This window comes from Periophthalmus magnuspinnatus, chromosome 12 (assembly GCF_009829125.3).
Source record: "Periophthalmus magnuspinnatus isolate fPerMag1 chromosome 12, fPerMag1.2.pri, whole genome shotgun sequence".
NCBI lineage: Eukaryota > Metazoa > Chordata > Actinopteri > Gobiiformes > Gobiidae > Periophthalmus > Periophthalmus magnuspinnatus.
Genome location: NC_047137.1, coordinates 17612031 through 17628249, shown reverse-complemented (window position 1 = coordinate 17628249; position 16219 = coordinate 17612031). Strand labels below are relative to the sequence as shown.

Sequence of the window (16219 nt, the reverse complement as noted above, 5' to 3'; positions counted from 1 at the left end):
GTCTTTGGACTTAACGGCTCCACTTTCTGAAGATATTACGAAAAAATCTTTTATTTAAACTGACAGAGAAGACGCTGAACTTTGTGCCAGGTTTTGTTTCATGTAGATCGGCCCAGGAATAAGACAGATATGAACCATAAACCAGCTCAACACATCCACAATCTGACAATCTGAATGTTCATATCTTGATTTACAGACACAAAAGTGAAATAAAAACCCCAGGATCATGTAGAGGGTTAATACGAACATTTAAGACCAAAATGACTAAAAAAAACCAAACAAACCTCAAAATAACGAAAATAAATAAATAAATAACTAAAAATAACAAAAAAATAAACAAAATCAACAAAAAAGGGGAAAATAACTTTATAAAAATTATAATAAAATTAACTCAAAAAAAAAAAAATAATAATAATTTTAAATAAACAAAAAAATCAACCCCAGGATCATGTACAGCGAGTAAAAAAAAAGAAAAAAGAAAATAAACCAAAAAAAACCCCAACCTAAAAATAACTAAAAAAATACAAATAAAATAACTCAGCAGTGAGGGAGATGGGAGCGGAGTTAGCTCGCTAGCACCATGACAGTTATTCACAAATCCACAATCTGACCAGTCCTACTACAGATCTCCTCCCTCGAGCTCAGTCTCAAACGACAGATTCCAGATCGTCGTCGTAACTTTTTCCTGAACCTTTTTTTAACCTGAATGTTTCTGTTTCTTTCGTTCCGCAGCATCATGGTCAGACCAAAAGCTTCAACGACGCCATGAACATCCTGAACATGCTCTTCACGGGGCTTTTCACTGTGGAGATGATCCTCAAACTCATCGCGTTTAAACCCAGGGTAAGTTTAAGCTCCGCCCCCGAACCAGCCGCACAAACATCAGCTGTTTTCTGTCAAATGACTCAAAGCTGCTGTTTATCACTGAAATGTGATGTTTTTTATTTTAATTTGGAAGAATTTAAAACCAAATCTGGTGCAGTAAAGATCTGTTTTTGTTTGTTTTTTATATTTTTACATTTAATTTAATCAAGACGTGAAGTAATTAAAGGAACTGTATGTGACATTTTCATTTTAAATTTGTTAAACTTGACCTAAGACGCGACGCAAACAAGTTCAAATCAAATATATATCATGATAATACGGATTTATTTTTAATTACAAAAACATTGGACTCATTTATTTGTTTTAATTGATGTTTTGGTTCTTTATCCAATCAGAAAGCAGCATGAGCGTCACATGACTCTCTCACTTGTGTTGCCAGTTCCAAAGCTAAAATCCAGTTGGTTTAAACCTAAAACAGTCACTACTTTAAACTCCAGCACTTCCAGTGGTACTTCCAACTGTACTTAGAACGGTACTTTGAATGGTACTTCCAACTGTACTTAGAACGGTACTTTGAACGGTACTTCCAGTGGTACTTCCAACTGTACTTAGAACGGTACTTTGAACGGTACTTCCAGTGGTACTTCCAACTGTACTTAGAACGGTACTTTGAACGGTACTTCCAGTGGTACTTCCAACTGTACTTTGAACGGTACTTAGAAGGGTACTTCCAGTGGTACTTCCAACTGTACTTAGAACGGTACTTTGAATGGTACTTCCAACTGTACTTAGAACGGTACTTTGAACGGTACTTCCAGTGGTACTTCCAGTGGTACTTCCAACTGTACTTAGAACGGTACTTTGAACGGTACTTCCAGTGGTACTTCCAACTGTACTTAGAACGGTACTTTGAACGGTACTTCCAGTGGTACTTCCAACTGTACTTAGAACGGTACTTTGAACGGTACTTCCAGTGGTACTTCCAACTGTACATAGAACTGTACTTTGAACGGTGCTTTGAAGTGTGCAACCATCGAATTGAGACATGGCAATAGATTTAAAAAGGCTGCATACAGTTCCTTTTAAAGTCATTTTCTTGTTTGTTTTTTATAAAATGTCGATGTTTCTCAGTTTCTCCGGAGCGGCGTCAACAGAAGACGCCAATCTGAAGATCTCACTCATGTTTTTCCTCCAGTTTTCAGCAGGTTTTGGAGCCACTTGGACGAACACACAATGTTTGAATTCACATTTTGTTTTTTGTTTTTTAATATTCTGTCTGATGTTTTCTGTTCCCAACCGTTTATTTAACTGTAAAAGTGTAATAGACTCATAATAGCTCTGCCCTTAACAAACCTGTCATTACTAACAAACGTTATCCCCTGATTTAACGCCTCAAGTACGACGATACTACAGGCGTTTGATTGACAGGTCGTGTTTAGTGTCAGGGACGTGTTTACGAACGAGTCCCATTGTGATTCAGAGGATAATTATTATGTTTCAGCTGGAGTTTAAATACCGTAGAAGCATTATGAGTCTTCTGTACGACTCCTCAACGTCGGATTTAGGTTCTTATGGATAATGAATAAAATACAGAGGTTTGCGGAAAAGCTCCCATAGACTGTGTAAAGAAATGGACAGAGCGAGCGCGACGTCACCACAGCGTTCTAAAAATAACCCGCAATAGGCGAAATCCGCGAAGTATCATCTTTGTGTGTTACGTTTTTGTCTGTAAAACCCCTCACCACACACTTTATACACTTTTCTCACACAGGCGTTAACATTTTATCACATTTCTCTCTCGTTTAAACTCTCTCAAAGTTCAAACCTTGTTTAGTCCCGTTTTAATCCTGGTTTAGTCTTAGTTTAGTCCTGGTTTAGTCCTGGTTTAGTCCTGGTTTAATCCTGGTTTAGTCCTGGTTTAATCCTGGTTTAGTCTTGGTTTAGTCCTGGTTTAGTCTTGGTTTAGTCTTGGTTTAGTCCTGGTTTAATCCTGGTTTAGTCTTGGTTTAGTCCTGGTTTAGTCTTGGTTTAGTCCTGGTTTAATCCTGGTTTAGTCTTAGTTTAGTCCTGGTTTAGTTCTGGTTTCATCTTAGTTTAGTCCTGGTTTAGTCCTAGTTTAGTCCTGTTTTAGTCCTGGTTTAGTCCTGGTTTAGTCTTAGTTTAGTCCTGGTTTAGTCCTGGTTTAATCCTGGTTTAGTCTTAGTTTAGTCCTGGTTTAGTTCTGGTTTCATCTTAGTTTAGTCCTGGTTTAGTCCTAGTTTAGTCCTGTTTTAGTCCTGGTTTAGTCCTGGTTTAGTCTTAGTTTAGTCCTGGTTTAGTCCTAGTTTAGTCTTGTTTTAATCCTGTTTTAGTCCTGGTTTAGTCCTGGTTTAATCCTGGTTTAGTCTTAGTTTAGTCCTGGTTTAGTCTTGGTTTAGTCCTGGTTTAGTCCTTCTCTCTCGTTTAAACTCTCTCAAAGTTCAAACCTTCGTCTTTGTCGGTGCAGAACGTTTCATCGACATTGTGGGTTTTGTCGGGGAGAAAACACATTTCAAACGCACAGCACTTCAGAGTCACACTGCGATCCAACGTTTATGTAAATTTAACAAGCAACGCTGTCAATCAAACCTGTTGCTAAGGGAAAGAAGGCGCATGATTTGTCTGTTATTAATGTTCATATCTTGATTTACAGACACAAAACCGAAATAAAAACCCCAGGATCATGTAGAGGGTTAATACGAACATTTAAGACAAAGTTACAGAGAGGGGGGCCGCAGTTTTTCAATAGAAAGTGAATTGGAGCCAGAGTCGATGGAGCCAGAAAGAACGCAGCAGCTAGCGCGTTTGCATATGTCCATTTCTATATACAGTCTATGGCAGCTACGAGCCTAAACACTTAAGCGATTCAATAAACCAACAAAACAGAATTAGCTTGTTTCTGTTAGCGCTGAAACGGTCACTTAAACATAACGAGGCTTTAGTTCTTTCACTCTTCAACTGCCCAAGATTAAGACTTTTATTTACAAATCGATAACAAAGGGGGAGTAAGTTCTGCTGATTACACAGAAAAATGTTTTATATCTGCATTAAATCAATATATATTTGCTCAAACCTCAAACCTAATGGACTTTTGGATCTGAAAGTAAAATAATACTTCATTGTTTACATAGATTTTTTTGAAGAAAAGTCAAAATAGTGTTGCTCATTATGACTAAAAACACGTCTTTGCACTTAAAATCTGTTTAAAGCGCAAAGATATCATTTAGTTTTGAGGGTATATTTGAGGTAGTGACAGTTTGTATGGTTTATTTAATAGATTTTGGTTATTTTTACCTTTTTTATCCTCTTTTGTACAAACCTATGAAGAAAATGAATGGGGAATTTTACTTAACCAGCAGAACCTACCCATAAAACTTCATTCCAAATCAATTTTTTTAATATTTAGTACATTATAGGGTGCATTCACACTTGTGCTGGCTCGGTCTTAGTTTGGACCTGTTTAAGTTCTAACATAGACCTGGTTTAGTCCTGTCCTGGTCTAATTTTTCGGTTTATTTCCAAGTTAAATCCCAAAATTGAAGTGTTAACCGTGCAAGTGTGAACGCACCTTTATAAACCTGCGGCGGTTTCCAAAGCGCTGCACGTTAGCTCATATTAAATAAGCTAATTTAACGTAATAAAAACCAAATAATAAAATAAGTCATGTCTGTTCAGCTCCGGCATTCATTAATAATTAGAAAAAACAGTAAAAAAAACTGTAAAAACGGATAAGAATCAGGTGAAATCGCAATTAGGAGCGTTAGCATTGTGAGCTAGCTTCTAGGCTATACCCGATGTTGTGTTCCTGCTAACCTGACCTAATCCTTCTCTTCTCCCGGCCTATCCCGTCTCGTGTAGGGATACTTTAGTGACCCCTGGAATGTGTTTGATTTCCTCATCGTAATTGGCAGCATTATAGACGTCATTCTAAGTGAGATCAACGTAAGTACCATGCCCCATCCCTCGCTCCTCCTCTTCCTCTCCTCTCCTGTCTGTCTGTTATCAGTTCTTTCTTTTTGTGTCGTCTTTCTCTCCTCTATCAGTCTCTCTCTTGTTTATCTTTTTTCAACTTCTCCTCCCCTCTCTCGTTCCATCCTACGATCCAAGATGGCTACCGATGGGCGGCGCCACCTTTGCAAACGTGGCGTGTGTTCTTCTCGTAGACAGCAGGGGGCAGGATTTAGCATTGAAAATCTTCGTGTTTTTTTTTTTTTTTTGATGATTGTGATGCTTCCACTAACCGAAACTAACCAACTGATCAATCACCTTATCCGCATTTTGCATTACAGTGACCCCCTTTTTTGTTTTTTTTTGGACGAGCGGTTAGCATGAGCGGCGTCTGCTGCGTCCGACCTTCCAATGTCCTTTTAAAAAATATTCATGTATATATAATGTTTTTTTCTCTTCTCTCCTTTGGTTTCTTTCACCATTTATTTTCCATTTTTTCATTTTTTTCTATCTCTTCTGTTCTTTTTTCCACCCAACCCAGCATTATTTTGTTGATGCATGGAACACATTTGATGCCTTAATAGTTGTGGGTAGCATTGTTGACATAGCGATCACTGAGGTCAACGTAAGTAGCCCAAAACCCCTCCTCTCCTCCCTCCTTATCCTTCGTTCCTTCCTTTGCGTGGCTTGTTGCTTTGACATTTCTCTCTCTCTCTCTCTCTGTCTCTCCCACACGCAAAAACCGACGGGCCGAGCGCTGATACCATCTCGCATGCTCCCGAACGATTAGCAAACGGCATGAAACGTTGACTTTAGCGAGGCGGCCATTTTGAAAAAAACGGGAGGGGAAAGAACAGCCAGATGTTAGCTAGAAATGCGATGTGTTTACTTACTTTTATTAGATTGGGAAATTGGGATTTTTACATTTAGACTCTGTTTTACTTAAAGCTACAGTATGTAACTTTTTCCATGGAAACAGAAAGTTAAAACCATATAGAGTATTTTCCAGATTATAAGTCGCACCAGCCAAAAAATGGATAATAATGAAGAAAAAAAACATATTTCACATATAAATCGCATCTGAGTTTTTTCATAGTTTGGCCGGGGGTGTGGCTTATACTCAGACGCGATTTATACGTGAAATATATAAATATAGTCCGGAAAATACGGTCGATATAAAGGTTTTATGCCATATAGTGGAATATTATAGCAAAAGGAACCGCATTTTTATGGAAACAAGCAGGACTAGGCATTTTTCCGGTCAATTTTTTGGGTGAAAAAGTTACATACTGTGGCTTTAATAGATTATTTTATCTTGATTTACGTTTAAAATGTGATTAGCCTGGCCAGCAACATGTAAATCGGTAGAATTCAGAACTGTTTTGCACTGGTGTCATGAGTTCAGACCAGATCTCTTCCATTTTACAGATTTTAAACATATTTAGTCTAAAAACAGATCGAATTAATGCCCAACGTGAGCTGAACCAAAGTGCTTCACATAAAAGTTAAACACAAAACAAATATACAAGTAACACGATACACAGGGAAAGAACAATCAAACACCTGTATGTCCTGTGTCGTGTTAAATACCAGGGAGACGAGGTGGGTTTTCAGTCTGGTCTTAAACTGTGTTAAAAACTGAGAGGATCTGACAGGCAGAGGGCGCTGTTCCATAGTCTGGGCGCTGACCTCAGGGCTCTGGGTGGAGTCTAGGGCTGAAGTAACTCCTTCATGTTTAAAGAGGACCCATAGAGCAACACATTTAAAGAGGACCCATCGAGTCAGATGTTTAAAGGGGACCCATAGTCACACATTTAAAGAGGACCCATAGAGCGACATATTTAAAGAGGACCCATAGAGTCACGTGTTTAAAGAGGACCCATAGAGCAACACATTTAAAGAGGACCCATAGAGCACACAGGTTTAAAGAGGACCCATAGAGTCACACATTTAAAGAGGACCCATAGAGTGACATGTTTAAAGAGGACCCATAGTCACACATTTAAAGAGGACCCACAGAGCGACACATTTAAACACAATAACAAGTAACAAGGCGTTTATTCATAGAGACCTGACCCGTGTCCTTCTAAACCGCGCGAGTAGCAGAAAATGTGCACTTCTTAACACTTACTTCACAGTACTAGGGTTGCAGGTTCGATTCCCAGACCTGCGTTTGATTTAAATGTCTTCTGGATGTGGCTTTAGTGTCCCCATCGACCTAAAAGTCACACTGTAAACAATAAGCTCTGTGCATTGGCGACCTCACTGTTAGCGTCTGCGTCACTACTTCCTGTCCAGTTTTTATCTCTGTGAGGTTTTTGCCGAGTCACGCTGAAGTTAAATAAATATCACGGCGTTCTGGTGTAAAGAAACGCACCAAATTTCCTCTGGTTGTTTATTTCCTGAGCACAAGGGACTGCGGTCGACCGTAACTCACCGAAACAAGAGCAAAAACAACGGCAGTCGCAACTCACTAGAGCCCGTCTCCAGAACTGACTGGTAACTGACCAATGGGACCTTTACATCAACTCGTCGCCATAACAACCAAGTGTCACATAAAAATAAATAAAATAAAAGCAGTTACGCAAACAGCAACGATGCATAAACGGGAACAAGAACAACAGCTAAACACAAAATATCAGTTTTTTACAGTATTTACAGATGAGGGAGTGGACGGGGAGCTGCAGGTGGGTTAGAGGTCAGGGGTCAGGGGTCAGAGGATAGGGGGTTAGGGTCAGGCAGGTGGACAACATGTTAAACACTGCGCAAATAAAATGAATACTTCACCAGAGACACTTTTATGTTTAGAAAGAGACATGTTTGTGCCTCAATGCTAACGCTAATGCTAATTTCAATACGTAATAAATATTAAAACACCACAAACCGAAGTATTTTACGTATAAAAATAATCAGATAGTCTTTATTTTAATTAATTAGAATTTTAATAGGTTGTTTATTTTATGTTTTACGATTTTTAAGTTTCAAAGCGACTGTTAGCTTTGGCGACGCAGTGAGCTAGCTAGCGTGTAAAGCGGAGGTTAAATTGCAAAGAATACATTTCCGTAAGGAGCTAATTGCAAAAGATATTTAAATAAAACCAAACCGCACAGAACGTAAGGCTGGGCTGGTCAGGCTAATCACTGGAAATCATAATAAATATTTAAAGAAATCTATAAATGAAGGTGTAATTCGTGTATGTTTTATCGTACCGTCGTCATCTTCAGATCGGTATCGCAGCCTCGGCCCTGTGCGCATCAGACACTTTTGCATTTGCCAATAGAAACCTGCATTTGATTTTGGTTCACATCCTGATCTCAAATCAATGCTGAGGGGAGAGGTCTCCTGGCATGTTGGGACTTGTATAGCATGACTGCATTTAAGGTGCTATATCGAAGGCCTGGTAATGTTTCTTTTTTTGCATGTTCTTCTTTTGTTATGCTTAAAAAGTCGTTTTAAATTCACCGATATTCACTGTAAATATTAGTCGCTGGAGCGGTGCGGCGCTGGTGTCGTACAGTCGTCTGGCGCAACCGTTTTTTTTACTCGCACGAGAGGAACAATGCCACCCGCAAATGGGTTTAGTCAGCGCGCGTAAAATATATGTAAATGTATGTATGAAGTCTTTTAGCGTAGGCGAGGAGGAGCCTACGGTCAACAGAGAGGACGGACGGGAGTGAATGGAGCCCAGACACGAGTCGAGTGCACACGGTTTGTTTACAGCGGAGATGGGAGTGTTTATACGCAGGTGGGTCGAGTAGCGAAAAGCTCACGACGCCAATTGATGTCGCAGCCTTTGACAGATAAACTGGCACGTGGCGTTGTGTATTTAAAACTGTAAAGACAGAATTTGTGTAGGAAGAAGTGGAATTGAGGAGGTTGTTTTGACAGAAGGGGCTTTACTTTAGCCACTCCGTAAGCGAATGTAGTGAGAGCAGCTCAGGACGTCAATCGGCGGTGCATCTCCATCTCAAAGACGCTAACGACGCCGCTGAAGATGGTGAGGTACAGGTCTTAGCCGAAGAAAAGAAACGGTTTGAAAGGGGAGTTAAAGACTAGGCCTGTCATGATAATCACAACATTGATTTAACAATAATAATATGTAACAAATGGAATATATTTTGGGGCTTTTTCGATGCAAAACTGGGGAGATTTTTGCCTTTTTTATGTCGTATGATAAGATTTAAGCAGTAGAACATAGAATAAATAACCGCTGTGGCTAATTATGGGTTCATTCTGTCAGTTTAATGACACTGTGTATTTTAAAATGGAGTCGCGGGGATTCTCCTGCTTTGAGTCTTTGCATTAAGTCATTTAAATATTATTGTTTATCGTCTCTAGTGATGTATATCAGTCTTCAAAAGGTTATCGTGACAGGCCGAGCTTAGACATCATTTATCTTCTATTTACAACTCCATCCTCAGACCTGAAACAAAATGAGGAAAACAGTAGTGCTAGACAGTATGCTAATAGCCAGTATGCTAATAGCCAGTATGCTAATAGGAGTCCTTGCCTCAAGTGGAGGAGTTCAAGTATCTCGGGGTCTTGTTCTCGAGTGAGGGAAGGACGTAGCGTGAGATTGACAGGTGGATCGGTGCAGCGTCTGCAGTGATGACGTCGCTGTATCGTCTGTCGTGGTGAAGAAGGAGCTGAGCCCAAAGGCGAAGCTCTCGATTTACCGTCAATCTACGTTCCTCCCCTCACCTACGGTCATGAGCTCTGGGTAATGACCGAAAGGACAAGGTCGCAGATACAAGCGTCAGAAATGAGATAGGGTGAGGAGAAGGAGCTCAGAGTAGAGCTGCTGCTCCTACATGTCGAGAGCAGCAGCTGAGGTGGCTCGAGCATCTGTTCAGGATGCCTCCTGGACACCTCTCTAAAGAGACATGTCCCACCGGGAGGAGGCCCCAGGGAAGACCCAGGACACACTGGAGGGACTGGGCTGGCCTGGCAACGCCTTGAGGTCCCACCGGAGGAGCTGGAAGACATGTCTGGGGTGAGAGAAGTCTGGGAGTCCCTGCTTAGACTGCTGCCCCTACGACCCAGTTCCGGATAAGCTGAAGAAAATGAATGGATAGATGGCTAATAGGAGTGAGAAGAGCCATTAGGGACCTGAACGATTATGCAAAATATGACTCAGGCACATTTCACACTAAGACGTAAACATAAACAAACAGAAGCTGTAAACAAACAGGTGTGTTAGCTTCAGTGTCGTTAGCTCCTCCTCACACCGACAACCAATCAAATTTTGCCTTAATATTCGACACTGTGGGCTCTAAACAAACACAAAACCTCCATGAGTGTTGTTCTCTTGTCTCTTAAAGACCCAGGCCGTAGATAAGCACCTTCAGCTCATCTATACAACAGCATTTTGGTTTGACGTTTGCCTTTAATTGGTTTTTGATTGAGTTGGTTGATTGTTTTGATTGGTTTGCAGAATGACTCTCTAACCAATAGGCATGCCCCAAGTCTGTTTTCTGATCTTTCTTATTTGGGTGACCATCCGGCACCCAAGGGACCCTTTTTTTTCCCTCTTGTTTAATAGGTTGAATGTCCTTATATTTCTTCAGTAGTCTTATTTCAGCCTGCGACCGCTTCCTGTTTGAATGACATATCGATCTTTGCAATTAGAGAAGTGGCAATGCTAGCGGTTGCCAACGAAACGTCTTTTGTGCTTTGCGTTTTGAAAAATGGCGGCTTATGTGTTTTTACTTTGCCTGTAGTTGATATCCAGGTCTATTTATCTCAAAACACCGTCGGTTCTGTATTTTTTATGTAGATTAGATGTAAAATGGTGTACACTTTGGTGACGCATTATTTTAACTACACTTGATTCATCGCGCCAACCTCGATAAAAGCACGACACGAGGAAATATAAGACCGTTTGTGTTTTATATTGTAGTTAAAGAGGCACTGCGTAACTTTTCAGGTGGGGTGGGGGGATGTTATTGCTTCGTCTTGAATGTTCCACAGATTGACATTATTAAAATCACTCCAGGAGTTTTTTTAGCACTCAAAAATATCTTGTAACTACACGAATGCATGTTTTTCCAAGGCTCGCCTCTACGCAGATCTGACCTGTAACTTAACCTCGCGCCGTTCTTGTCTCAATGGCGATCACGAGACTGCGTAAAGAAGTGGACTGAGTGAGCGTGACGTCCACCAATAGCGTTCGTTTCAGTCAACCGAAGCAAATCGCGGCTAGCAGTTATAGCGGCGAATTTGGAGTCGATTTCCGTATTTGGAATTGCGACCGCGAGTATCATAGCAACCAAAGAGCCAATCAGGAGCGAGGGTGTTGAAGGTAACGCCCCTTCTGGTCCGCACAGCTGGTTTAGCGGGGAGCGGACGCTAGGCAACGCGGTCAATCAAACCTGTTGCTAACGCTAACGGGAGCAACGTCAGGGAAAAAAGTCGCCTGATTTGTCTGTTATTAATGTTCGTATCTTGATTTACGGACGCAAAAGTGAAATAAAAGTAAAATAAAAAAGCGTAAAATGACGTAGAGCGGGTTAATACGAACATTTAAGACCAAAACGTCGAGTCTGACAGCAGCAGATATAGAGAGAGGTGACGTTTTTTTCAATAGAAACTGAATTGGAGCCAGAATCGATCATCACTTCCTGTTTGGAACGCGGCGGCTAGCGGGTTAGCTCTGTCCATTTATATAAACAGCCTGTGACGGAGAAACAGTAGATGAGTTTAACCCCATACTGTGGAACACTCTGAGCAAAGTAATTACATCTCCATGGCGACAAGCAGGCAGAAAAGTTCCGTAGTGCGTCTTTTAAGCACAACGTAATCACAGACGTAGTTTCTTGCTCTTAATGAGGTCGGCGCAGTGAGCGAAGTGCAGCGTAAATAAAACGTGCGGCCATTTTGTTTCCCTTTTCGGCTTCGTCCTGATATGATTTTATTTCTTTCTTTTTGAATGAAGTAGACGTAGACGCAGTAGAATTAGTTTTTGCTGTGAGCGATGTCATGCGGACGATGCCGGTGTGGACTGCATCTCGGGAATGCCTCTTCTCTCTTCCTCCTCTTCCTCCTCTTCCTCCTCCTCTTCCTGCTCTTTCTCCGATCTCAAATGTTGTTTTTTTTTTATATATATATTTTGGTTATGAATGTTTCTCTCCTCTGTATTCTTTGGTGTGCGGTGCTGCTTGCCTACCAGAAATGCAAGCTGGGTAACATGGGTCTCAAAGTATATCGAAATTACTGCAATACCACCACTACTACTACTATAACTACTCAAAACAGTACTTTAAAATGTACTTTCTTACCAATTCCAGTGTTGATGAACCCATGTTACCTACAGACTCCTTCAGATTTTGCTTGGAGACTTTGTTGGAAATGGATTTGTTTATAATGTCTGCGTTACAACAGAATACCTCACTGCACTTACGTTTCACATTAAAAACATGTAATAAGATCGGAATTAATTAGTAATAAACATTAATTAATTATTTTTTAAAACCCCAAGGTTAAACTTTAGTCATAACAAAGCGAACTTAGGCCGTCAGTCCAAAGTCTGGACACGCACTCTCATTCTAAAATGTGTTTTTTTCTTTATTTTTGCAACTTTTTACATTTTATTTAGGCACAGAAAACATCAAATATATTAAATAAGATGTATGGAAGTGTGTAGTAAAGAAAAAAAGTGAAATAATTCTACTAAATATGTTTCGACAAAGCAAAAAGTGGCAGGATTTGAATACGAAATATGAAAAAAAAAAAAAGTTATTATTTTTTGTCTTTACTCCATAATTCCATATGTGTTACTTCATATATTTGATGCCGTCTGTGTAAATAAAATGTAGAAAGTTGTAAAAATAAAGAAAAAAAACACTGAATAAGAGGGCGTGTCCAAACTTTTGACTGGTCGTGTAACTAAACCAAACTTAAAACTGAAATTTTACCAGTGGAAATACTTAAAAATACACTAAAATGCACTTTAAACTATTGATAACTTGAAAAATAAAATCTATAAACTTTATTTTCATCACCTTTTTGCTTCATTTCTTACCTCCTTCCTTCGTTTCCTACCTCCTTCCTTTCTTCCTAACTCTACTTTCTACGTGTCCTTCATCGGTTTTGTTTTGTCCTCGTCCCATCGACTTTTCTCTAACATGTTTTCGATACCACACGGCTACACAGTTATCTCTAAATTAGCGTCAATACGATGATTTATTATGTTTATTAGGTGCTACTGTTGCCGTAGCGATTGCGTAGCGCCCTGTTAAATCCTTCTGTGTTCTAATCTTTTCTATTCGAGCGTAAATAACGATGTCACATGACTATTTTAGCGTTTTCTTCTAAGACCGGGGCTAACGAGTCGCCGAATTGCACCGAAAGCGTTTTAACAGGGTCTTTGGCAACGCAGAGTGAACAGATTCAGTTACAAGTCGATCTGTCACTCTTACGCCATCGCCGCAGTACCAGTAACGACCAGCATGCGGCGCTGTTCTGTTATTTTGTTCATCTACGTTCATCTACGTAGCTTAGATTTACACAAAAACATCTTAAACCCAGAGATGTTTTGCGTAAATTAAGCTTAAGATGAAAAAGATGAGCGGATAGCGACTCAAAACATTAAGTTACGAGTCAAATTATCACTGCCGCAATACCAGTAACGACCAGCATGCGGCGCTGTTCTGTTATCTCGTTCATCTACGTCGCTTGGATTTACGAAAAAACATCTTTAGCTAGTTATCGACAGCTTAAAGTCCAGAGATGTTTTGCGTAATTTAAGCTAAAAGATGAGCAGATAGCTAGCAGCGACGCAAAAGATCCCGCGATCCATTTTTACGTCATCACCGCAGTACCAGTAACGACCAGCATGCGGCGCTGTTCTGTTATTTTGTTCATCTACATAGCTTGGATTTACCGAAAAAACATCCGAAATCCAGAGATGTTTTGCGTAAGTTAAGCTAAAGCGGCGAAAGATGAGCAGATAGCGAGTAGCGACGCAAAACGTTCAGTTACTAGTCGATCTGTCACTGCCGCAGTACCAGTAACGACCAGCATGCGGCGCCGTTCTGTTATTGTGTTCATCTACGTAGCTTAGATTTACAAAAAAAAACATCTTAATCCCGGAGATGTTTTGCGTAAATTAAGCTAAAGCTGGAAAAGATGAGCGGATAGCGAGCGGCGACGCAAAACACGCAGCACACTCAAAAGCAGGACTGCACGATACACGTAACTAAACATTAATTACACTTAAATCATAATGAACAAGCCGTTTATTAAGATGTAATCCTGAATCTATACTGTGAACGGTGTCGCCTTTCCGTAGATTTGACCTGTAAATTGGCTTTGGAACCTTGCGGCTTCACCTGCCAGTTTTCACGAAGACGTAGCTACGTTTAATGCCATACCGTGGAATATTTCCGGTAAAGCGCGAGCATCTCCATGGAAACGAGCAGGTGATGGACCCTCCCTCCAACCGGAAAAGTCCCTTAGTCCAGCTTTAACTTTTTTGTAATGTTTTCCGTTTCATTCACGCATGTTTAACACTTTATTATCCGTCTGTAACGTCTCCAAAGCTCAAAACGCGACGTTCCACCTTGTGATGTCATCAAGTGGTAGTTTTCAAATGAACATCTACGTTTTATCTTTTAGTTCAGGAAAGATTTCAGGTCAACTCCAGGTTCCGAAATGATCAAAATGATTCTAGAAATGAAAGATGTGCGGAGTCGAAAAAACACAGTGGGCCACTTCCTGTTTTACCACATGATGACATCACAAGGTGGAACGGCGCGTTTTCAGTTGAGTTTGAGAGAAGAGCTCAGCGTAAATGTGCAGGATTTGTGCGTTAAACGTGTGCGAACGAAACAAAACGCGACTCCGGGTCTGTTTTTGACGAGGAAACGACTTTAGAACAGACCAAAAAACGGCGCTACACGGGCCATTTTAAGGTAATATGGGCCGTTTAAGACGACGTGGGCCGTTTAAACGCGGCGTTTTATCGTGTGGTCCTGCGCTCGCCGTGTCTTTAAGTATGAATCTCACACACACACACACACACACACAGCTGTCCTCTCTCACCTCCGCGGACGCCGTCGACTTTCACTCATTATTTCGTCCCTTTAGGCGAAACGGAATCGGGCCGTCTCCTTCGCGTCCGACACGGCTCCGTCTCGCGGCGCTTTCATTCACTCACTCACTCCCGCTCTGAAATTACGCTCACCTCTGCGAGACCCGCGCGTCCCGAAAGGTGCGCGGAGACGCTAAAAATAGTCCGGAGTGTCGTCTTTTCAAAATACTGTGAGTCGGATACAAACAATTTGAACTAAAGTTGGAGTAAAATGTTAAAAAAAATGTAATTACTGCAGATTAAACCAACTTTTTGTATATTATTTCTACTCTAAACACTTAAAATGATGCATCTGCGTTAACAAATCTATAAATTAAAAGGCGAACTGCGGAAATTTCCCGCCCGTCTCGCTTGAATGTTCCGCAGTACGGCATTAAATGAGCTGGCGTGTACATTTACGAGTGTTTTTATGGCTCAAAACTCCCTTAAAAAAACTAAAAAAACAAAAGGTAACTGAGCGGGAGTGGGATCGCCTCACCGCAGATCTGATGCCACGAGTTTCCATAAAGATGTATACGTGTAAAGCCGTACTGCGGGATGTTTTAAGCGAAGTAATAACATGGCGTGCGCTACTTTACCGGACAAGTTATGCAAAAAAAATCTTTAAAATTTGATGCAATTTGAAGTTTTTTTTTTGAATATTTTGAAGTGAGTTGCTAAAAAGATATTTAAAAAGTCATTTTTTTTAAAAGTCGATACAAAAATAAAGTATAAAATCTTAAATAAAAAAGGCGGAGAGGTGGAGAGGTGGGCGGAGCATTCGGTCTGTCCAGGTTTAATGAAACGTAAACACGATATTGACATTTACATCACTGACTTTATCCAATCTTTGTTTAAAAATGGAATAAACAAATGATAAACTTAGACGTCTAAATAATGTAATAACGCACACACACACACACACACAGACGCACACACCCCCCCCCCCACACACACACACACACACACACACACACACACACACACACACTCTCTCTGCGCTGGTGCTGATCTGTGTTGCCTTTCCTTAAAGCCAGCTGATTCGTCCCACTCTTCCTCCTCCCACCCCCCTGTGGTAAGGCCAATGGTACGCTCCGACGGTAACGCTCCGCCTCCCCCCGCACATGTGCCCCTCCCCCTCCGCCTCCACGCCCCCCCTGCCCCGCCCATCCTCCTCCTCCTCCTCCTCCTCCAGCCGCATAAACGGACCCCAAACTTTGGCTTGTTGTCGTGGTTGTTGGCTCCTCCTGCAGCATGTCCAGTGTGTGTGTGTGTGTGTGTGTGTGTGTGTGTGGGGGGGGGTGTGTGTGTGTGTGTGTGTTTGTGTTTGTGTGTTGGGGTGTGTTGGGGTGTGTGTGT

At 41.0% G+C, this 16219-nt stretch overlaps 1 protein-coding gene across 1 annotated transcript in view; it reads left to right on the top strand.

Annotated features, from left to right (window-relative positions):
- Positions 1-16219, top strand: part of cacna1c (calcium channel, voltage-dependent, L type, alpha 1C subunit) — a 316373-nt gene that overhangs the window by 264022 nt on the left and 36132 nt on the right. Inside the window, exons 32-34 of the mRNA XM_055225600.1 lie at positions 733-843; positions 4702-4785; positions 15894-15947. Of these exons, the coding sequence (XP_055081575.1) occupies positions 733-843; positions 4702-4785; positions 15894-15947 (249 nt within the window). The remainder of the gene's footprint in view (positions 1-732; positions 844-4701; positions 4786-15893; positions 15948-16219) is intronic.